The 23,662-nt window shown below is 37.4% G+C and overlaps 1 protein-coding gene and 1 non-coding gene across 3 annotated transcripts; both read right to left on the bottom strand.

Annotated features, from left to right (window-relative positions):
* Positions 1-3,379: 3,379 nt before the first annotated feature.
* On the bottom strand, positions 3,380-10,958 carry LOC107781403 (eukaryotic translation initiation factor). 2 transcript variants are annotated; one of them, XM_016602101.2, is made up of 9 exons: positions 10,548-10,958; positions 7,640-7,711; positions 7,285-7,380; positions 6,862-7,044; positions 6,266-6,363; positions 5,725-5,812; positions 5,265-5,615; positions 4,920-5,162; positions 3,380-4,831 (listed from the first exon to the last, which is right to left on the bottom strand). In XM_016602101.2, the coding sequence occupies exons 1-9, from the start codon at positions 10,701-10,703 to the stop codon at positions 3,785-3,787; spliced, it is 2,334 nt and encodes a 777-aa protein (XP_016457587.2). In that variant the 5' UTR covers positions 10,704-10,958; the 3' UTR covers positions 3,380-3,784. The 2 variants fall into 2 exon arrangements, with proteins under 2 accessions (XP_016457587.2, XP_016457586.2); XM_016602100.2 differs by having other exon boundaries at positions 6,862-7,050; positions 10,548-10,937.
* Positions 8,508-8,612, bottom strand: LOC142164495 (small nucleolar RNA snoR103). The gene has a single exon (XR_012695261.1). It is a non-coding gene; the product is annotated as a small nucleolar RNA snoR103 (small nucleolar RNA).
* Positions 10,959-23,662: the final 12,704 nt, after the last annotated feature.

Raw genomic sequence — 23,662 nt, 5'->3', positions numbered from 1 at the left:
TAGGTTAATTCTTTGTGGGTTTGACTCTGCTTTTTGTATTGCATAATTGGGCGTTATCAATATGCTTCTAATAAGTAATGGAGAAAAGAAACGACAGCACCAGCTGTTTTGTGCTCGAAAACTCGGGTTAATATTTTGTACGTGACTGTTCAATATGTGGTTTTATACCATTCATTATCTTGTTTAATGATGGGTTTTGTTTAACATCAAACACCTTTTGTGAATAATTGATGGCTAAAGCCGTTAGTGGAATTATATAGCAATTTGCAAACGAGATTCTGAAAAGTTTAGTTGTCCCGTCTATGCATTAGCTCTCGTGTCTAATAGGCAGAGGTACAATTCGAGGAAAGGTTGGATGGCCAGTAGGTCATTAGTTCCAAACTGTTAAAATATCCAAATTTGTTGAGGGAATTACGGGTGTGCATTATTCGGATTAAACCGAACAAAACCTTTGGAATGGTTTTTAATTTTTTTTGTTTGGTTTTGGATTGAAGAATTAAAAAAATGGTTTTTAAGTTTGGTTTCGGATTTAAGAAAGTAAGAACCGAAAAACAAAAAAAAACGTAATATATATGCATTATTCGGATTAAAACCGAACCAAACCTTTGGATTGGTTTTTTACTTTTTTTGTTTGGTTTCGGATTGAAGAATTAAAAAAATTGGTTTTTAAGTTTGGTTTCGGATTTAAGAAAGTAAGAACCGAAGAACAAAAAACACGTAATATATATATATATATATAGAAATCAAAAAATTTAGCAAAAAACTCAGAAAACTATTATTATCATTGCAATATTGATTTAAAAACGAAAAACGTAATTAAGTTTTTAAAAAAAATTGAGGTCGGAACTCGGAATATAGAAAAATAATCAGATAATTAGAAGCTAGATCGATATTTGATAACTAATTGTTTGATAACATTAGGGTTGCTCACGGTTTGACGGAAAACCGATCCAAACCGAAAACCAAATCAAACCGATTAAGTAAACCGATATTTTTTTTGATTTGGATTGGTTTTGGTTTTAAATTTTAAAAACCGATAATATTTGGTTTAGTTTTGGTTCTATTATAAAAAAAATCGAAAAATAAACCGAACCAAACTGATTAACTATATACAAAATTTAATAATTATTCATATACAATATAATATCTTTTTCTAAATAATTTTAAATATTTTATGCAATTTAATTGTTATTTTGAATTTTGATTTATCCTATTTATATCTTAAAAGATTGCCTAAGCCCAAAACAATAGAAATCGGCCAATTTTCTTTTCCTTAAGAGACTTTAATTCTCTAACCCTCCGCACATACTTTTGCCTAACAGAAGAGTTAAAAAAAATCCTACCATAAAAGTAAAGAAAGCAAACTCAAATTGCAGGACTACAATGGCTAAAGCTTGAGAAAGCCAACTTTTAGTTCATTTTTTTGTTCATTCTTTTCATATAATTAAAGAGGTCAATAAATTTTCAGTTCCGAAAGAAATATATAAAAAAGCATAAATTTAGCAAATTATTTTCAGATTATTGTATAGTGTTGTTTCACTATTATCGACTTATTATTAGCTTACTAAGAACCGAAAAACCGAACCAAACCAATGACAACCAAACAAATGGTTTGTATTTAATTTGGTTTGGTTTTGGTTTTAAAATTTTTTGGTTTTGATTTTAATCAAAAATTGATCAAACCGAACCGTGAACACCCCTAGATAACATGACAACTGAGTTGAATTTTTCATTTTAAAATATTACGGAAATGAAAAGGCTAACCTTCGGCAACTTTGAGGTCTTCCTTGAGTCTGAGAATCTCTAATTTACGCTCTTTTGCCTAATAATTCAAAAATTTACAATTAATTCAAATTCAAATTCGTCACACGCAACTTCTACGAGATAAGTGAAAGTATCAAAACGAAAAATTAAACGAGATTGATCGAACTTTTCGTTTCCATTTTAGAGCATCATCGGAGTAAGGAGGAGGAGCGGCAGGTTGAGGAACGGCAGCGGAGGAAGAAGGCGGCGGCTGCCGTGGTGGTGGTGCCGGAGGTTTTTGGAGAAGCTTTGATCGGACGAGCGCCATTGCGATCGCCAGTTTTAGGGATTCATCTGAGGCGCTCTTCGGTTGCTCTCTCACAATCTCCATTTCTCTCTCGCACTGTGGAAATGGCGGGAGTAAGCTGGAACATTTGCAGCTTTTATACTCCCTTTTATAAATAGAGAAAAAAATTAAATCCAGCATAAAATATACTAACATTGTTTAGTTAAATGGATTGAAAAAATAATTTTGTGAAACTAATGAAGCTTTTAGTTAGAATAAATATTCCTACGTAGTTAATACAATATTTGATTATCGATATTAAATAATATTTTACTCATATTAAGTTATGCAGAAATCTATGCATTACTTTTTGCAATATAGACATGGAATAAGGTATTCCATGAGCAATACAAATATAAAAACACACTTTAAATAAGAATATCTTATTATTCATGGATAACAATTTATATATTATTATTGATTATATAAGCCATTCATTGTTATTGGAGGAGAGTTTTTGAGCAATGGTAAAGTTGTCTTCATGCGATCCGTAGGTCACGGGTTCGAGCTGTGAAAGCAGCTAGTAATCCTTTGGGGTACGACCATTCACCTGACCATGTGTGAACGCGAAATGCATTGTGGACTGAGCTGCTCTTTTTTTCAAGTCATTCATTGTAATGACCCAAATTGTAATATAATATGATATTGATACACATAATAGTATGGTTTTTTTTAACTGATGTGATGTCATACATACATGCATACATACATATATATATATATATATAAAGTACAAAATTATAGGATGTATTTAACTTGTGATTCAAAGGGTGTGTCTGTATACTCTCCTTATTTACTTAAATTTCACCATTTATAATCTTAACTGACTCTCAAAAGGTGAAATGGAACATCAATGTTAGGATGTTCTTGGTAAATACAAAATGTGCAATTTTTAGACAATACATAGATGTTGGAACTATTGCAATATCTCCATATAGAGAGGGATATTACTTCATGCGTCTGAGCTCTTTACTAAATCTAAAATTACTTTTTAAGTTCATTTTCGTTTGTCAATAAGTTACTTTTTTCATCAAGTGTCCTGCACTTCTTGAGCGGAAGGTCTATCGGAAACGGTCTACCGAAAACATGCATTTCTTGAGCGGAAGGTCTATCGGAAACGGTCTACCGAAAACAACACGTACACATCACCCTTCCAAAACCCAACTTGTGGGATCACACTGGGTTTGTTGCTAAATAAACTCTAAGCTCCCATTTGGGACACAACATACTCTGGAGACAAACAGAGAGCATACCGATGTACAGAAATATAAAAGCACCAACAGATGACAGTTACGATTTCAAATCTTCCTTCAAAAATGGTAAATAAAGGCTTAAGCAGTTGCAGATTGCAGTATGAACTCACAAGTTTGACAAAACTTTTAATTTAACTAGTCAAAAGAGAAAAATAAATAAATAACTAATGGAATACAAAATGGCTTCTTTGCCTAGAGCAATTATGGAATTTGGTTAACCAATCTCAAAAGGCAAAATCTTTCTTTGAACACACTACTTTCACCTTGGAAAAATATACAACTCACTTGACATCAACCTGGTCTTGACTGCACCAACTTCAACAATAAACAGCGATTCAGTTGGCTCTACTCCGGGCATAAACAAGAAAGGCTGAAAAGTGAGTTTGAGTACATTCCATCTACTGAGGTTACAGAAAATCGCACTTCACGAAGAGTTGAGCTTTTATTGGAAAAGTGTTTTGCACGCCTCGACATCAGGTGCTTGTGAATCCAACACGGCTTGGCCTGTAGGACTAGAGCTAATAGCTCCCATTGTAGCTGTAAATACGTCTTTCTGGTATAGATCATCAGTTACCTCCTTCAGGATCTCATTAACCACCTTGAAGTCCAATGCTCCCGCCAAAACTAGTCTAGCAATTATCTCCCCAAAATTGGCCGGTGCTTTTGGTAAATCCATAGCAAGGTCATCCAGCAGAGAGGCAAAGTTCAACAATCCAGTGCCCAAGTCCCCAGCGGTAAAAACCTTCTTAACAAACAAATATTCGAGAAGATGTGCAACTGGTTCAACACGTGGAGGGCTTTTGTCTAGACCAATTGATATGGCTTCTTTGACAACCTCAGGATGGTAGGCTGGGGATTTGAGTTCCTCAACACATTGCAAAGCTTCATCAAGAAGCCGAACACTGAAATATTCCTCCAGAAGAGCTACTGTTTTTCTCTTTAGTTCATCAGGATTCGACCTTGCCGCAGGAGCCTGGGGTGCCTTTTCGGCTACTGGAGAAACAGTTGCTGGAGGTCTAGCTGGTCCAGGAACATGTGATGCAGGCTCCGTGCCAAAACCATAGCCCAATGGGCGAGCAGGAGGTGCACCGCTACCTTGCAAGAGGGCACTAGGCCTACCACTCACAAAGCCACCACTACCCTGAGGCAGAAGCCTTGGGTTCAATGAGGGCGACTTGCCGACCAGTGGTGGCGGACCACGTCCACCAGGCTGCACCATTGGTCCATTACCTCTCGGCATCGACCGGGATCTAGGAACCTCCCAGTTGTCATTATCCATCCCAGGCATACCGGGCATCTTCCTAGCTCCCGGCATTCCAGGCATCATACCACCAGTCCCTGGCCGATTCATGGGATAGCCGCCAGGACTCAAGCTGCCTTGAGGACTCGGAGGACCACGAGAATTTCTCATGCTTGCAGTGGCACCAGGACGCAACCCCAAGGTCTTCTCCGCTTCTGTATGAATCTCAGTGATGGTTTTTGCTTTCACCTGTGCAAAAAGGAAAGAATATTACCACGTCAAGAGATAATTCTACGACATGAACAGGCAACAAATACATGATAGAATGATGTGTCACCTCTTCCCGCCTAGGGACCCAGTTATTGGAACGTAAATCCAGCACATCACGAACCATAAACCTTAAACGTGGAACCAACTGAGGGTTTGTAGATAGTTCCTTCAACCGGTTAAAGTACACATCGTTGATGCGCCTTGACTTTTGGTTCTCATCAAGCTGCTTGCCAATGGTGTTGAAGAACTGGCAAATGGCTTCAACATTCTCTTCTTCCGGACAACTTTTGGGATCTTGTCCTAATAGCTCCTGTTGAATAAAACCAGCAAAGACAAGGTACAGTTCAAGGTATTAAAGACAGCAATCAGCATGGAAACAAATAGACCTGAGCAAAAGGCAAGAAATTACAACCTGAACGATGTGATGAACAATCTTTTCAGGGACCATCTTTTGCTTCAAAAGCTCTCCGATAAGCCGTATATTGCCAAGAGTGCGCAATTTTATCAACCTTTCTTTGTCCTTGCGTTCTGACTCCTGCTCCGGGGCTGTCATTTGCCTCGCCTCTTCTCGCAGATTGGCAGCACCTTCAAATGCCTCCTGACAATTATTCAATAGAACACGCTTGAATGTAATCTCTTTGCCACCAGGCTCATCAGAAGGAAATGGAGGAAGCTTTTCATTGAGATCAGAACACAGCTGGGCATACATCGGGCAAAATGTAGGTTCCAATACAGCCTTGTCAAATATCAAGGAAATAACACCCTGGAGTGAAGATAAAAACACATTAAATTTCCACGGCAGAAAAGGGAAAATTTAAGTGAGCAAAAAACACAACGAAAGAGAGGGGTATCCTGGAGAAAGGAAGACAGACCTTTAGAATGTCTGCACTTGTTATCCCTGAATCTATCAATTGACCTTTGAGGAGATCAAACTTCTCTGGAGTCAGCTTGTTGAGTATACTGCAAATCAATATTAGTTGGAATCAACGAGTCAGACAAAATCCATATCTCCAAATAATGCCGTAAATGTTTCTCGAATAATCAAACTTTTGAAACCAAGAACCTCATGTATCCTTCCTTACTTGTCACTCACACACAAAAACACACACAAAAGAGAAAGAACGAACCCCGTGCATAAAGCATCCAGAATAAATGCATATTAACATCTTCTCTCTGCAATTACAGTGCACTGATGAAGTAGTTTAATGGGCAAATGACAGCATATCAATGGAAGTTCTGTGTCGTGTTCTAAATGTAAGAGATACCGAGACATTAACAAAATAAGGCAATAAAGTAGTGAATATGGGAGACCAAGAGATGGACAGCGAGACAGAGAGACAAAGAAAGAAAGATGAACCACGAATAAGCAAATATGTATTGTTAAATGCATAACTATTACAGAGAGAAAATTACCCCTTCACAGTCTTCAAAACGCGATCTTTGTCAGAGAGATTGCCTCTTCGAGCTGACCATGGCAGCTCAGCTTTGGTTAGTGTAGGAGCAGGTCCTCCCTGATTTACAAGCAAAAATAAAGGTTTCTGAGATCAAGAACCGAAGATAGCGTCATATCATATAATATAGTTCTTTCAAAATCATAACAATGCCCCTGCTATTACTAAAAGGAAATTATGCGAAGAAATAGACATATCCTCTTCATCCGAGTAATTGTCTTTTAAATTATTATAATAATTGAATAATAGACGATATTAGTGCATCACTTCCACCTAATTCTACATACATGGAGTAAATTGCAAAGAAATAATATAGCCCAATTATTGAAGTTCCTGGTCCACCACTACATTTGAGCAAGGTATTGTATAATGATTAACTAATGAACTTCTCTTCATTTTCTTCACTCTCATTTTCAGACGGGACTTTAGAAAGCGTGGAAAGGGTGTCTACCGGTTTGTAGTAGCAAAAAAGCCAGATAGTTTTCCTAACAGAGGTTCTTAACATAAGAAACGGATGTGTTCTGGAAACAATACAAAAGGCAGTAGATTAAGATGTACCCCTCGGTTGGGAGAAATTTGAGTTCTTGCAAACTGTGAGCTAAGTTGTTCTTGCCGGCCACCAAACTCTCTGTTTTCTCGGAGCGCGTCCCATGATCTGTCATCCACGGGGGCAGCAAATTGTGCTGACTTGCTACGCCAATCACGACTGTCTGGCTCAGAATAACGAGTCTGAGACTGGACCTGCACCTATAGAAACACAAATGAGACAACGTGTGGCAACAGAAAATTGCATACTGAAAGTGACAAAAAAGAGACATTTTTCAAATGAAAGAAGGGAAAGTATTTCTGTGTGGACAAACAACTAAAAGAACAGCATGCCCACTCTGTTTCCTTGTGCATGTGCTGTGTATTGTGGGTGGGGTGTCCATGTCATCAGAAAAATCAGAAGGGGAAAATATAACCTTTTTAACAGATACTCACATTAGTGTCTGCACGACCTCGACTGGCATCTTCACCAAACAGTTCAGATTCAACTTCTTGTTTGACTCTAAAAATATCATCCGAAATGTCGACCACCTAGGCGGGAACAATCAACCCAAAGGGAAAACCATAAGGAGATGCAAATAAAGGATAACATATAACATAAAATGATCATCCTCGCGCTTTTTTCCCTTGGGGGGGGGGGGGGTAAACACAATCCTCATTTTTCCTATCCTTAGTGGCTGGGGCAGGGGGCTTAGTAGGAGAAAGGGCATTCTTGTTATTCCACATCTAACTAGCAAAAGCTAAAGCCCAATAACAACATCAACCAAAACTAGAAAGATATGAATATTACCTCCCTCAGTTGCAGCAGCTGATCTCGAGTATACCTAACCCGTTCACGGCCCTCAAAACGAGAGTCTCCAGTCTACAAAGATAAAAGGATAGTCAAGACATGTATCATAAAGGGAGTTTTTAAATTGAATCTCAACAATGAAAGAAAAGGGCATTATCAAGTAAATGCCATGGGTCACAATAGAAACATCCACGTAAGGAGAGCTGGTTAAAAAAAGATACTTCAAGATCAAATGCAAAAGCCAGAATATGCAAGAGAATGGTGTAATTAAGGTAAAATCAAGCAAAAGAATTTGACAGCAGATCTTAATAGCATCCGGAATTTGCACACTAGCTACATAGTCGAATCAGCCATGGGTCAGAGGTCACTCTGCCAGATTTAACAATGAGCAGATCTCTATATTGACAAAGGATTAGACAATTATGGTTACGCAGAAAAGGAATAAGGTATCAAATACTGGTCACAATTCAATAAACAAGCTCATTACAAAGGGCTCCTTAAGTATCAATCTCAGGGAAAGACTAAATAATTCTCAATCACAAGCAGCTGTTTCCTTTAGAGCATTCTGAGATATAAAGAAAAGGAAACATTGCTTCTTCCTCAAGCTCTCAAGTGGCAAGTAGAATTTACTGCAAATAACCAAGTGGTCCACTTTGTCTGTGATTCTGTCTTCCCAAATCACCCTTCCTTCAAAGCATCTATATTAAACTCCTATATAAAGATCTCCAAAGGCCACGCAGCATTTCTACTACTATATGACGCACACCAATTTTACCAGGGGAAAAAAGCAACCAAATGATAACTAGAGTGCATATAAACAGCATAGCTTCTCTGGACTTCTTTCAATGGGTCACAATTAATAAGAATTCAATGTTAGTAGGGTCTTTATGGGCAATCCAATACTCCTTAGTTGACCACCTAAAGCCTACAAATTTTTCTCCGTCCATATTTACAGCAGAAACACATCTTAAGTGAGCTGCCAAGAATTAGGACGTTAAAAACAAGAATAACTGCAGAAATAATACATATTGGTGCATGGACATTTCCACACTATCTAAAAGCCCCAATTCCACAACTTAAAAAACAAGGCAAAATAAACATTCTAGAACACAAATGAACCCCAATAAGTAAAAGAACTAATTTTTCAATTTTTTTGAGAAAGAAGTAACAAGAACTATTTTTTACACGGATACCCAACCAAGAATGAATTGGAGCTATAAATTATGCGAATTCCCAAACAAGAGGTCATGAGCTGTCACACTTTCCACAACACATAACAGAAAACACCATTACCATCAAGAAACAGATTTAAAAAATTATGCATGTAAAATCTAATTTTTACTCTCCCTACATCAAAAAGACACCATAAAATGATAAATAATTAAGATCATGCGACTAATATGTATTGGTAATCGTTACTGTAACAACAGATACCAGCATTATCATCAAGAAAAAGAAAATCCACGGATAAAAACAAAACTTTTATTTATTACAACAAAACTACACATGCAAACATCCAATTTTAGTAACTCTACCAGCAAACGGATCCATAAAAACATGAGACAACGTTTAACCATTACATACCACCATAATCATCAAGAACCAGAACACCCATGAATAAACCACAAATCATCAATTTTTATGTCAATTTTTCCCAAAGTTGTACATGTAAAAACTCACCTTTTAATCATTCTGCCAATAAACAGACATAAAAGAACAAAAACCGAGAACATTAGACAACTTATTTTATGACCGAGAAATCAGTCTGGGCCAACTCTTAGCACCAACCACAGCCAAAGAAGGGGATAATTGGCCCCGCCGCTCTACCCTGCTACGCAAACCAGTGTCCTAAGTCACAAATCCCTCAACCTTTGCCACTTGAGGCGAATAAGACAACTTATATTGACAAATAAGACTTAACACAAGCTACACAAAAAACAATATCAGATTCAAAAAAATCAAAGCTTCACCAAAAAAAAAAGCAACAAAAAAAACAAAAAAAAAAACATCAAAGCAAACCAAAAGCAGCTAAAAACACCCAATAAAGCCATATATCCAAATATAAAAACAAATACTCAGATTTTTAATGATTCTGCCGCATTAAACAGACCCTTTTCATTTTCATATTCGAGAAATCCCCGAGGATAGTGGGGCGCAATTGTACGCTCGGTGGATAATGGGCCCACCCCTCTACCCTTCTTCACTTAATACCAGTCTTTTGTTATGCGGAGGGGTCCGAACCATATATTGGTTAACAAGACTTAACACAAGCTCCACAAAAACAATATCAGATTCAAAAAAATCAAAGCTTCACAAAAAAAAGCAACAAACAACACAAAGCAAAGCCATCAAGCAAACCAAAAGCAGCGGAAAACACCCAATAAAGCCATATATCCAAATTAAAAAAATTACTCAGATCTTTAATCAATCTGCCATTAAACAGACCCTTTGTCTTTATAGATATCCAAGAAATCTCCGAGGCTAGTGGGGCTCAATTCTAAACTCGGTGGGTAATGAGCCCACCCCTCTACCCTTCTTCACTTAATACCAGACTTTTGTCATACGGCAGGGTTCGAACCTTATATTGGTAAATAAGACTTAACACGAGCTACACAAAAACAATATCAGATTCAAAAAAAAATAACCAAAAAAGCAACAAACAACCCAAAAACAAAGCCATAAAAAAGAGCTGAAAACACACAATGAAAAAGCCATACATAAACACAAGCTATACAAAACAATATCAGATTCAAAAAAATCAAGATTAACCACACAAAACAAACAGCAAAAAAAGCCATTAAGATAACAAAAGGAGCTGAAAACACTCAATAAAGACATACCCAAATACAAACTACACAAAACAATATCAAAATTTAAGAAAATACACAGATCTGAAAAAAGATTGAACCTTGAAAGAAGGAAGAGAGGAAGAACCGCCGCCATGTGGACGAAGCAAAGGGAGATCAGAATTAGCAGATGAATGGCCCACAAGCACTCTGCTTCTGTTACCACCACCACCACCACCACCTGGTCTCAAACTTATCACCGTCTGATCAGCCTGCATACCTCAATTAATTCTCCACCGTCCGATTAATTCGAACACCTCTTTCAAATAAAAATCTTAAATCCTCCACCCAAAAAACAAGAATACCCAAACTGATATAAAAAGGTGTAATTATACAGAATGTGAATATAGAGATAGATTTGTATATATATATATATATATAAAGGGATGAAACTTTTTAGAGAGAGAAAAGGAAAGAGTATTTCCTCTCTCTGCTAGGAGAAGGAATGAGGGGAAGAGAAGGTGAGGCTGTTTATGAGAAGAAAGAGTGGAAACCCTTGTGTAAGGGTATTTTGGGTATTTTGGGTATTTTAAATTTTTTTGATGGACATTATTTGGGTACATTTTAGGAAATATGTGAATATTTTGACTATTTTGCCCTTGGGCTATGTTTCAAAGTTTGCTTTTGGGCCAATGAAGTTTTTGATATAATTGACTATAAAGACACTTTCTGGCAGGTCAAAAATTAGAAATAATCTAGATATTAATTCTATATATATAGTAATTTGTATAATGTGGTGGATTCGAAAGAATTGATGATAGTAATAATTTTAGCTTGCAAAAGTTATACAATAACAGTTTTGTTTGATTTTTTCTAAATTGTCACTCAGTTTATCGTTAACTTTCTATATAAAGATAATGATACTTGAAATTACAAGTAAAACGACAAAACTTATAGATAAAGTTAGAAAATTTGTTGTTCTACGTACGTGTAAATCAAATATAAGATGACTTACTTAAAGTAATATCAGTATACATGTATGTTTTAATATAATCTACCTATATTTTGACAATTTCGGTTGTCTATCTAAATTATCACTTATTTTATTGTTAACTTTCTATATAGAAATTATGGTACTTGAAATTACAAGTAAAACGATAAAAGCAACGATATAGATAAGACTAGATAGTTTGTTATTCCACATGCACATCAAATGTAAGATGACTTACTTAATGTAATATTAGTATGTATGCATGTTTAATTTAACATAATCTACTTATATTTTAATATTTTCAATTGTCTTTTTTAAATTGTCACTTTCTATATATAGATTATGGCACTTGAAATTACAACTAAAACGAAAACCAGAAAGTTTGTTACTCCAGGTTTACATCAAATATAAGATGACTTGCTTAATGTAATATTAGTATAACAAAGGGGTTACTCTGATGGTAAGCAACTCTCACTTCCAACTGAGAGGTTGTGAGTTCGAGTCTCCCCAAGAGCAAGGTGGGAAGTTCTTGGAGGGAAGGATGTCGGGGGTCTATTTGGAAACAGTCTCTCTACCCTAGGGTAGGGGTAAGGTCTGCGTACATACTACCCTCCCCAGACCCCATACCCCACTAAGTGGGATTATACTTAATATTAGTATACATATATCTTTTAACATAATCTACATATATTGTGTAAAAGTGACATGAGACATTTAATAATTTTACCTATACTGGTAGGGCTCAACTTGGATTCACTCAATTCATATGTGAGACACTGACATCTTTTATTTTTATTCATCTATTATTATCTAGTATTCATTTTGTCCTATGTATTTATATTTGTCACGGTGATATATAAGTTTTTCTAAAATTCTACTATCAAAGTGTTTACCCTAAAATTCGGATAATAATAAAATTTATAATATGGTTTTAACGATATGTGATTTTACCTAATATTTTAACCTTCATAACACACATTGCTTTTACGCTTGTTCTCGTGAGTATTTTTTGATTTCAGGAATCAACATGTCAAACTCTGATGCAGTACCCACTCACATTGATTCGGCCTTGATCTTCATGGCGAAAACGAACACGTAGCCGCCCCGGGAAATGGAGTGCCTCCAATCAATCCTGACACACTATATTCATACAGATCAAGGCAATATAATATTCCTCTCTTGTATCAACTTGTTGTTCTTTAATTGTTCCAATTTTATTAAGCTCGAGGGTTCATCACCTCGAGGGCACTGTCCAAGCACTAGTTTGCTTTATATCAATTTGCATCATTTATCTTTATATTTGTCAATTGATATTAGGTGAAATCACATATCCTTAAAACCACAATATAAATTTAATTATTATCCAAATTTTAGGGTAAATAATTTGGCGCCCACCGTGGGGCTGAGGATAATAGTGATTGCTTAATATATTAACCTTCATAACACACACAACTTTTACGATTGTTCTTGTGAGTATTTTTTGATTTCAGGAATCAACATGTCAAACTCCCAGGCAGTACCCACTCACACTAATAGTATCGGCCTTGGTCTTCATGGCGAAAACGAACACGTAGCCGCCCCGGGAAATGAAGTGCCTCCCATCAATCTCGACGCACCATATTCATACAGATCAAGGCAATATAATATTCCTCTCTTGTATCAAGTTGTTGTTCTTAATTGTTCCTATTTTATTAAGCTCGAGGGTTCATCAGCTCGGGGGCACTGTCCAAGCACTGGTTTGCGTTATATCAATTTGAATCATTTATCTTTATGTTTGTCAATTGATATTAGGTAAAATCACATATCCTTAAAATCATATTATAAATTTAATTATTATCCAAATTTTAGAGTGAACACAAAGTTTATATATAACGTCAAATGTCGTGTTGAGAAGTCTTTCTCTTTTAGTAACTAAATGATAATTTTAAAATTGATAATTTTGTATTTTTGGTGTATAGGAATTTAAGAATTAACTCCAACTTGATAGAATGATTTAAAGGAAAGAGAACTACGAATTTGATTTTAGAAAAAAAAAATGAAAAATATATGATGTACGTTCAACCTTGAGAGCTCTAAGTCGATAATCGAATATTGGTAACATTTCCTGGGAAGCCAAAATCGGCTGGACAATACTCAGCCTTTAGGTGAGTCTTCTGCTATCTCACCCTGTCCCTCCATAGACCAAAGCCAACAAAAGTATAATACTTTTCTTAAAGACCCAAGACATCAACATCACAAGGACAATCCCTTCTCTTGCATTTACATAAAGGACCTTGCTATAACCAACCTAGAAACCATTAACTCCCCCATTAACTCATATACACCCTTGGACAATAATTCTTACCAAACAAAAGCACATGACAACCCCTTAGTTGTAGCAGTAGTACCAGCGAAGGACAACAACAAAAAGCAATCTATGGATATAGACTCTAATATACCTACAAATAGCCAATCCCCCTCATTAATGCAAAACCTTAGTAGCGCACAGATTAACACCTCCAACTCTCATCTGCAAGCCTTCAGCCCCCTACAACAAAAACATAGTACAAATCAACTTCATTCCTTGTCAACCTCAAGTCATAACCCCATTAATGAACAAGACATCTTGACTCCTAGGATGGACAAAACTTTTGCAGCACATAATGGCCCTACTACCTTAGTAACGGATACAAATAGTTACTTACCCACTAGTAACGATTCCAACACTCCAAAAGACTCAATCCAAAGTAAAAACAAAACACAAGATGCCAAGGCTACCATACAACCACAACAGGAGGTACCCAAGGCCACGAAGAAATGTTTGGACGAGGCCACAACTCTCAAACCAACTCCAAACCCCTCTGATCTTCACTACAAGGCCCATACAACCAGACCATGCTCCCCAATCTTGGTTGGAATGGGGTCTCATGGGCCATGCTTTGAGCATAAGCCTACAACTAGAGGGGAGGGATCTTATAGTCCAAATAGGGGATCCATCCTACCTAGCACAGATTGTAACGGAAGGGATGCAACTAGGCCTAAACAATGTTATGATTCGCCCATGGATGAGTCCCCAACAGCCCCACCCCATGCAAATGAATCTAGGTCCACACCCATCTCCATGGAGCTCCCATGTATGGCTCTAACAGCCCACGTACAGCATGCCCAACCCCAACCTCCCCATGTACCCGTCCCATGCAAATCCCCAAACCCTAGCTCCTACCTTCCAAACTACTCTAGCCCAGCCAAACTCTCAACCCAGCAGCAGCACCCCCTTAGCCCCGCTGCCCAGAACAGTACCACCCTCACCCCTTCAAAGCTCGAGCCAAGCACAGATGGCTACTCTAACACTACAAAATCCGAGCCAAACTTTCATGGAAGAGGAGAAAGAAGAGGAAGAAATCCCAACAGAAAGAATAGTGGAGCACGGAGTGTTAAGATACCCAAAAACAATGGCCTTCCAAGCAAGAAAAGAAAAAAAGTTCATCTTAAGTTGCCCAGTGGATTTGAGGAAATGCTCCATCTCCATCAGGAAAGTGAATCCCTCAAACCTTTACCAGCATGCAGTGGTGTTAGTCCCAATAATGTTTACTCACTACTGGATGCAATGGGAGAGCATAAGGAACAGCCACAGTCCCACCAATAGCCATGAAAGGGGAGTATCAAGAAGAAACATAAGTATGAATATGATCATTTGGAACTGTCGAGGCGCAAATAGCGTAGAATTTAGATGAGCTTTTAGAGATATACTAGATTATCATCGACCTAGCATAGTGGCCTTACTGGAAACTAAAATGGAGGACCACCATGTCTTGGTCCAGGACTTCGGATAGTCTAGTCTCATCTAAATGCCTACTAATGGAAACTCGGGGGGCATTGTACTTATGTGGAACAACGGAGACACAATGGTCGACCAAATTAGTGGAATGGATCAGGAGATACACGCCATTGTAAAGATACGAAATTCAACAAAAAATTGGTTATGTTCTATTATTTATGCTAGTAACCTCTTGGAAGAAAGATCAATTCTATGGCATAACTTAAAAGTAGTAGCAAGTAACTATAAAGGTCCATGGCTAGTCGTGGGAGACTTTAATGAAGTCACTCGTGCCTCGGAAAAACTTGGAGGCTTACCCATAAATTACAATAGAGTATCAAAGTTCTTAGATTGTATGAACCAATGTGGCCTTGTGGATTTAGGATTTAAGGGGCCAAGGTTTACTTGGACTAACAAGAGCAAAAATTGTAAAAACGTAATTATGGAACGGCTTGATAGATGCATTGAGAACACGAAATGGTTAGAACTATTCCAAGAAGCTAATGTCAAGCATCTAACTAGAAGCCACTCGGACCATTGCCCAATCAAACTAGATTTTTTTAGAAGTTTCCTTACTAATAGCAATATCTTTAGAGTAGAAACTATGTGGCTTTCCCACCCCACCTTTAGAGCCTTGGTAGATAACTCTTGGTCTGACCAACCAAATATTACTAAAGCCATAGATAACTTATGTTCAAAAGCTATTGAATGGAACAAGAATATTTTTGGTAACATTTTCAAACGGAAGAGCAAAATACTAGCTAGAGTAAATGGCATCCAGACCTCACAAAACTACCCCCATAGTCAATTCCTCATAAACCTAGAAAACGAACTCTTACATGAGTACAATATTGTACTCAGGCAAGAGGAGGATTTCTGGAAGCTCAATTCCAGGGTTCAATGGATCTAGGATGGCAACGCAAACACAAAATTTTTTCATATCACCACCATGCAAAGAAGAAGAAAAAATAGAATTATTTGCTTAAAAGACGAAGCAGGGAATTGGCTCCAAGATTAAAAACCCATCAAAGACCTTATTATTGACTATTACAAAAACCTCTATACTACGGGTCACAACCAATCTCTGCTTAATAATATACACCCCTCATACAATTCTAAAATTAGTGACCAAGACCATCCTTACCTTAGTAGTATTCCTTCTACAGAAGAAATAAAAAGGGCATTAGATTCTTTTCAACCCTATAAAGCTCCGGGGCCGGATGGGCTTCACCCTTTCTTCTACCAAAAATACTGGAAGGAGACAAGCAATCATCTCATTAACTTTTGCCAAGACTCTTTCATATAAAAAAATGCTTAAAAGCATGAATAACACCTTAGTCTGTCTATACCTAAATGTCAAAATGCTGAAACTATCAGGCAGTTTAGACCTATAAGCCTTTGTAACACGACCTATAAGGTCGTCACTAAGATTATTGCTAACCGCATTAAAACACTCCTTCCCACTCTCATCCACCCTACATAAACTAGCTTTATTAAAGGTAGAAGGGCTGCGGATAATGCCCTGATCATAAATGAGGTCCTAGACCACTTCAGGAAAACTAAAGGGAAAAAGTAAAAATTGATGATTAAAATAGACCTGGAAAAAGCCTTCGATAAAATTGAATGGTCATTTGTTAGATTTTCCCTAAACTTTCTAAACTTCCCTCCTGACCTCATTGATCTTATAATGTCCTGCATCTCTACCACCACCACGGCTATACTTATCAATGGATCAAGAACTGATTTTTTTGAACCATCTAGGGGTATTCGACAGGGGGACCCCCTATCCCCGTATATTTTTATCATTTGCATGGAAATGCTCTCTAGGTTAATCAATCATGAGATCGACTGTTGTAGATGGATCCCAGTCAAAATAACTCCCAAAAGCCCGGAGCTTTCCCATCTTTTCTTCGGCGATGACCTTATACTCCTAGCTAAAGCCAACCAAAAGAGCTATAACTCTATCATAGACACTATCAACAAATTCTGCAATGCTTCTGGACAATCTATTAATTTTGAAAAATCAAAAATTGTGTTCTCCAGGAATACCCCTACGGGTCAAAAAGATCATATTAGCAGCTGCTTCTCAATGTGATATACTAATAACTTCGGTAAGTACCTAGGCTTCCCTATGCCCAATACCAATCCTACAAAAAAACTTCCAATTTATCCTAGATATGCTGAATAATAGACTAACAGGCTGGAAAACTAAGTTCCTTAATATGGCAGGTAGGACAACCCTCATAAAAGCTACCCTAGCCGCAATCCCGAACCACGTCATGCAGATTTATGATCTCCCCAAAGGAACCCTCAACAAGATAGATTCTATTCAAAGGAACTTCCTGTGGGGCAGCACGGAGGAAAAAAAGAAATGCCATCTTGTAAAATGGAGCATAGTCATGATGCCTAAAAAACAAGGGGGCCTAGGTATTCCTAACACCCATTAGAAAAACTCCTCTTTTAGTGCAGCGTTAGCTTGGAGATATAGAAAAGAGAAAGATGACCTATGGGCAAAAACTATATATAGTAAATATAACCATAGGAAAAGCAAGAATATAGGTTCCCACACTTGGAGAGTAATTAGGAAGGGTGCTGAAATTTGCAACGTCAACACCAAATGGCTAGTAGATGATGGAACAACCATTAACCTGTGGCACGATAAATGGATAAGTCAATTAGGAGCACTTAGAGATTCCATCCAGGGCCCCATCCCAGCTGGAGAGCTTGACCAAAATCTCTCTTGCGTTATTAAAAACGAAATGTTCGACCTTAGAAACTTATTATTTGAACCTCCCCCGGACATAGTATCTAAGATAAACTGCACCTACATAAAACAAACTAGACCCACTACGGACTCATACACTTGGAACTCTAAGGGTCACAACTATTTCTCAGTTAAAGCTGCATATGAAGTTGTCTCAGAATCCATAGGCAATGGGAAAAACTTAGCCTGGCTCTGGAAAATCAACCTCCTAAACAAATTAAAATATTTCCTATGGATAATCTTTTGGGATAGGTTACCCACTAAGGACATGCTAAAAAAATGAGGGATTTGCCACGAAGACACTTGTAACATTTGCAACAGGGAAATTGAGGACATAGAACATATCTTCTTCCGTTGAAATTACGCTAGACAAATCTGGGATCAAATCAATATAAAACATCCTTTCTCTCAGAATCCCGTAGGAAAAAATACCCTACATAATTGGCTCAAAAATCAACTCTTGTCCAGGTTTTTTTTAACAATTACCTACGTTGGGCAGACTTTCTCCCATTCCTCCTATGGCATATATGGAACTTCAGAAATGGAATCCTCTTTTGAGGAATTAAAAACCCTATCACCAAAAGTCAACCTATCAGTAAAGCCATGGAATTCCTCTACATAGCAAAAAACAGTTGCTTAAAACCACCCAAGAAAACTATCCTTGTAAAATGGGAACCACCCAACCCCAGCTTTTATAAACTTAATATCGATGGCTCTTATGTGGGAAATCTAAGAGTGGGAGGAATAGGAGGGGTGTTTAGAGATGAAAGGGGTCGATGGATTTTAGGGTTCAATATGGGATTCGACCATGCTACTAATATATATATGGAAATCATGGCCCTCCTCCATGGAGTCAAACTAGCACTGACAGAAAAACTCTTTCCACTAGCAATAGAGACGGACTATTTGGAACTATTAAACCTCCTAAAATCTAATAACTGTCTCTACCAAAATTTGATTGATGACTGCAGATACCTATTACGAAAGGCGAATGATCCACAACTGAAGCACGTTTTTAGAGAGGCTAATGGAGTAGCGGACCTGTTAGCTAAAAATGGTTGCAGCCTGGACACTTTTTGTACTTTGCAAACTTATTATGTTCCGCCTTTTTTTGTTATTCATGTACTAAAAAGAGACAGTCTAGGCACTATATTACCTAGACTGAGCTCTAGTTGTAATAACTCTTGTGAGTACGTGATTTTTGCCCTATGAGAACTACTACCAAAAATTCAAAATAAAATAGTTTTGTGTTGTTTGTGATTTATTTGTATTTTGTCTATGCATATTTATTTCTACTGTAATTAAAAAAAATACAAAAATATGTGTTGCATGTGCATTTAGGATTTAATTTTATAATTTAGGAATTAATTAAACAATCAAGTTTGTTTTACAAAATGGAAAAATCACAAAAATATGTACTTTGCATTTTTAGCATTTAATGTCCAAATTGTGTGATTTTATCTTTATTGGTGTTTAATTTCGTGTGATAATTATTATTAAGAACTAATATTTTAAGTTAATTGTCGATTTTATAATTTAATTTAGGATTTTTAGGTTTTTAATTTTGAAAAATTAGTTTAAAGAAGTAAAAGAAAGTAAGAGAAAAAATAGAAATGAAATCGGACTGGGCCATCCCTTAATTTGAACCAATCAGGCCCAAACTCTCACACACCTCACACGCCCAATCCAGTCCCAAACCGGCCGGTCCCAGATATATCCAAACGATGTCGTATCTGGATAATAGATCCAAGTCGTTGATACGACTTGATCCAACGGTCCAGATCACCCCATCCTTACCCGGTCTAGCCCAACCCGCTTTACATTCAAACCGACCCAACCCCCGCCTAAAAGAAACGATGTCGTTTCTATTAAGTGTTTAATCCAGTCCGTTAATTTTAATTAATCTAACGGACTGGATCGAATCCTTCATCCACTATATATTCCCAAACCATACCCCGCCCCCCAAGCCAAACCCCCCCTCACCTCTTCGTCTCTGAGCTTCAGAGACCAAACAGATCCTCCGCCTCTTACCACCGTGCTCCGCCCACCGGAAATTGCCTCACGGCGGTTCCGGTGGTCCAAACGACCTCATCTTTACACCACTGATTCCCCTAGACCTCCCCAATCAGAACCCCTAACCCTTATCCCTCGAATCCCAGCCGTTTTCTTTGAATATTAGATTGAAAATAAGGCCGGAACCCTAGTTCGTCCAATGACCCCCAATTTCGCACCACAGCTCCGCCCTGACCTCTTCTCTCCAAATCCACCTTCCCCTTCCTTCGAATCTAGTCCCCAGCCGCTCGAATATTGATTTTGAGCCAAGAATCCTAGCACCGCCACAAGATCCCCTGGTGGAGGCGCCTAACCTAAACCCTCCCAAACTCACACCTTCTGACCACTAGCCCACCCTCGTCCCAAGTCCCCTACTAGTTTTGCTTAAATTAGAGCAGAGTTGGTCGAATCTCAAACGAAGAGCGAACCCTAAAGTGAAAGGATTGAGGTCGTGGTCGACCTTAGTAGTATGTTCTCAGTCGAGAACATTCGATTAAGGTCCGTCTCGGCTTCAAACACAAGTGAGAGTTTCAACTAAAACAAACGGGAACTGGGACCGAAATTCTAAAGTATTTTTCTTTACCTTTTCTTTTATTGTTTCATGGTTTGTCTGATTGCGATTCGTTATAGTTATGATTTTTTTTTCAATTACTTTCCTTTCTTTCTTCTCCATCGGACTTTTTCTTGGTCCAGCTGTCTTCTATCAGTCAACATGTGGTTAAATAGTTTTGTCGATCAATCCGGCTTAATTGTAGTTTAGTATTTCTGGTCAAATCATTTACTGTTATGCCAAATTGTTTCATCTTTGTGTAATGTTTGGTCCCCTACTCCGTGACGTGACTTGGCATATGAATTCAGTTGTTCATTCAGTGTGTTTACAGTTTCATTTGCTCGCATTTAGGTTTAGTGTAGAATTGTGTTAGTCTATTCCCTGAATCCCTAAACCCGTCATCTTCGTTGCAATACTGTTCGTTCTGATATGAGTTCAATTGTCGTGTGAGTTTATTGGTTTGAAGTTGAATGTGGTTCTGTTTGAGTTTGGAGTCCGAGGGAATTGAACTTGTGTTTAAGTTCAACCTTTAGTTGATCAGTGGTTATGATTTCTAACTTAGTTGAATCAGTTATAGCTGATGGATTTGGTACAGATTGAAAGGGGGTTGAGGTAGGATAGTAGTTCAGGGCATTCAGGAGGATATTTTGGGATTTGAGAAGTTTGAAATGGTTAATGAGAGTGGTCTGACAGTAAAGGTACCAATATAACCATTAAACTAGTGTATTGTCCCATAATAGTGGGATGAGAATCAGCAATAGCATGGGGAGGCATAATATGAATTTAATTAAAGTATGTACCATTGAATAAAATAAAGGAAAGACAAGGGTTAATGGGTGACAAAATAGACCCTAGTGGAGTTCTAGAGAATATCATGGGAAAAATATTTAATTGACGGGGCTGAGTGCTCCTAAGAGCTGTAAAAGGGGCTGTAGTTTGTATATAAATAGGGGCCTGTACAGAGTTAAAAGGGGGATCAGTTTTGGATAATAGAGAGAGAGATAGAGAGAGAGAGAGAGAGAGAGAGAGAAAAGATTCAGAAAATATTGAGAGCAATAGGGAGGAGTCTTTGATCAGATTTTTTTTCCAGAAAGTGAAAGGAGTTTAGGTTTTTTTAGTTCGGAAATCAGTATTAAAAAGAAAAAAGATCTTCAGTATTCAGTTTCTTCTTTTAAAGGGGTATAACTGGAGAGATTTGAATCAGTTTGAGAGTCAGTCTTAGGACCCTTTTAGAGAATAACTGTTCCAGTGGATTTTGTAGTTCAAATTCGAGTTCAGTGACTATTTTGCTCGGGATTTGATTGTTGGAAACTTTCTAATGTGTAAGGTTTTGATTCCAAGCTATATTGGTGACGTTTGAATTACTCTGGAAGTTACTGGTTTTATTTCATGTGGATCTTAGGTTTAAATCGAGTCATTTAAGGTCCAGTTGATCTGTTGCTGGGTGATTTTGGTTGATTTTGGGTGCTACCCTGGGTTGATTTACCTATCCTGTTTGATTTAAAAACTTTCCTGCAATCTATGATTCATTTCTGGGCTGAAAGTAGTTGTGTGGGTTGCTGTTTGAACTTCTGATTGCTGCTGACTTCCCTTCTATTTGCTAACTTCTCCATCTTCTCGATTACCTTTCCAGGTACATGCTTCGAATTCCCTTGATGTAAGTTCAACATTGAAGTGAAAAATGTAGTTTTATGCCATAGTCGAGTTCATTTGAATACTTGTAGTTATAGTCAGTTAAATGTTGTACTTATTTAGTTTTTAACCAGTTAGATTGTTAACATGATATGGACTGCATAGATTTGAACTAGGACTGTTTTATATTACATGAATAATAGACGACTGTATAATTAGGACTATTTATAAGTTGTTTGGGCTGCTTGATTCCGGGACTGTTTGAATTTTGAAATATGATTATGCAATAGTCATATTGGTTTAGTTTTGTTTTGTAGTATAATTTTTGAAATTAGAAGCAAGCTGCAAGCTGAAATAGGAAAGTGTTTTTGGAATTCATGAATTTCACTTGTACTAATAAAATTGAGCCGAAATCAGTAAGTATGGGTTTAAATGTGGTTATTGATTAAGAGTGCATTCGTTATTCATATTTTGTTAAGAATTAAACTTGTATCTATGTATTCTTATAAAATTCTCTTTTATATATTTTATAATGTGTATATCTATGTAAGTTTTAGACAATATCGTCATTAGTGAGTGTTGTAGTTTAGACAAGTAATATATTTTAGTTGTAGTAATAATGTTATGGTACATGTTTTCAATCTGATAGTAATAGACAATTGTCAATAGTTAAAACGAGATTGGAAATTAATGGTAATGTGTTATTAAGCTAATAATTGTAATCATTGTTAATTAGTTAACTGATCAGGAAAGTTGTGCTTGGATTTGGAGATGAAAGCTGGCTGTCCCACGGGTAGGCCTTGGAGGCCCGATGCAGATTAATTATAAGTTTCTTTCTTAAAGGGGAAATAGCTCTTAAAACAAATTAATTAGGACTTCTTCTTTTACTTTAGAGACAATAAAAATAGCAAATTATAGTTGCTTTAGGCTTACCCTTTTAAATAAAAAAATGAGACGAGCCTCGTCAAATAAAACACACAAGCTGTGGGGCCCTTAATAAATGGTAATGAACACATAGAATTCGGGATGGACCGTTTAGCAAATTTCACGGCCTTCCCCAAAATAATAACGTGTTAGTCACTGTAGGCGCGCTTTTAATAACATTACTTCCCTAAAGTCGGGTGCGCATTTATGCGACCCAAATCCAAATTTCAACGATGTTAAAACGTGTCCAAAATCATGGGTGCATTGATGTGTGTCACACCTCCTTTTTCCGCACCCGCGAGGGCACAAGGGAGTTTTTTCCAATTAAAGGACAATCGAAACGGGATTGGTTTATTTATTTCAGAGTCGCCACTTGGGAGATTTAGGGTGTCCCAAGTCACCAATTTTAATCCCGAATCGAGGAAAAGAATGACTCCATATTACAGTCTGCGTACCAGAAATCTGGATAAGGAATTCTGTTAACCCGGGAGAAGGTGTTAGGCATTCCCGAGTTCCGTGGTTCTAGCA

This window comes from Nicotiana tabacum, chromosome 9, assembly GCF_000715075.1.
Source record: "Nicotiana tabacum cultivar K326 chromosome 9, ASM71507v2, whole genome shotgun sequence".
Lineage (NCBI taxonomy): Eukaryota > Viridiplantae > Streptophyta > Magnoliopsida > Solanales > Solanaceae > Nicotiana > Nicotiana tabacum.
This window is presented reverse-complemented; position numbering and strand designations above follow the sequence as displayed.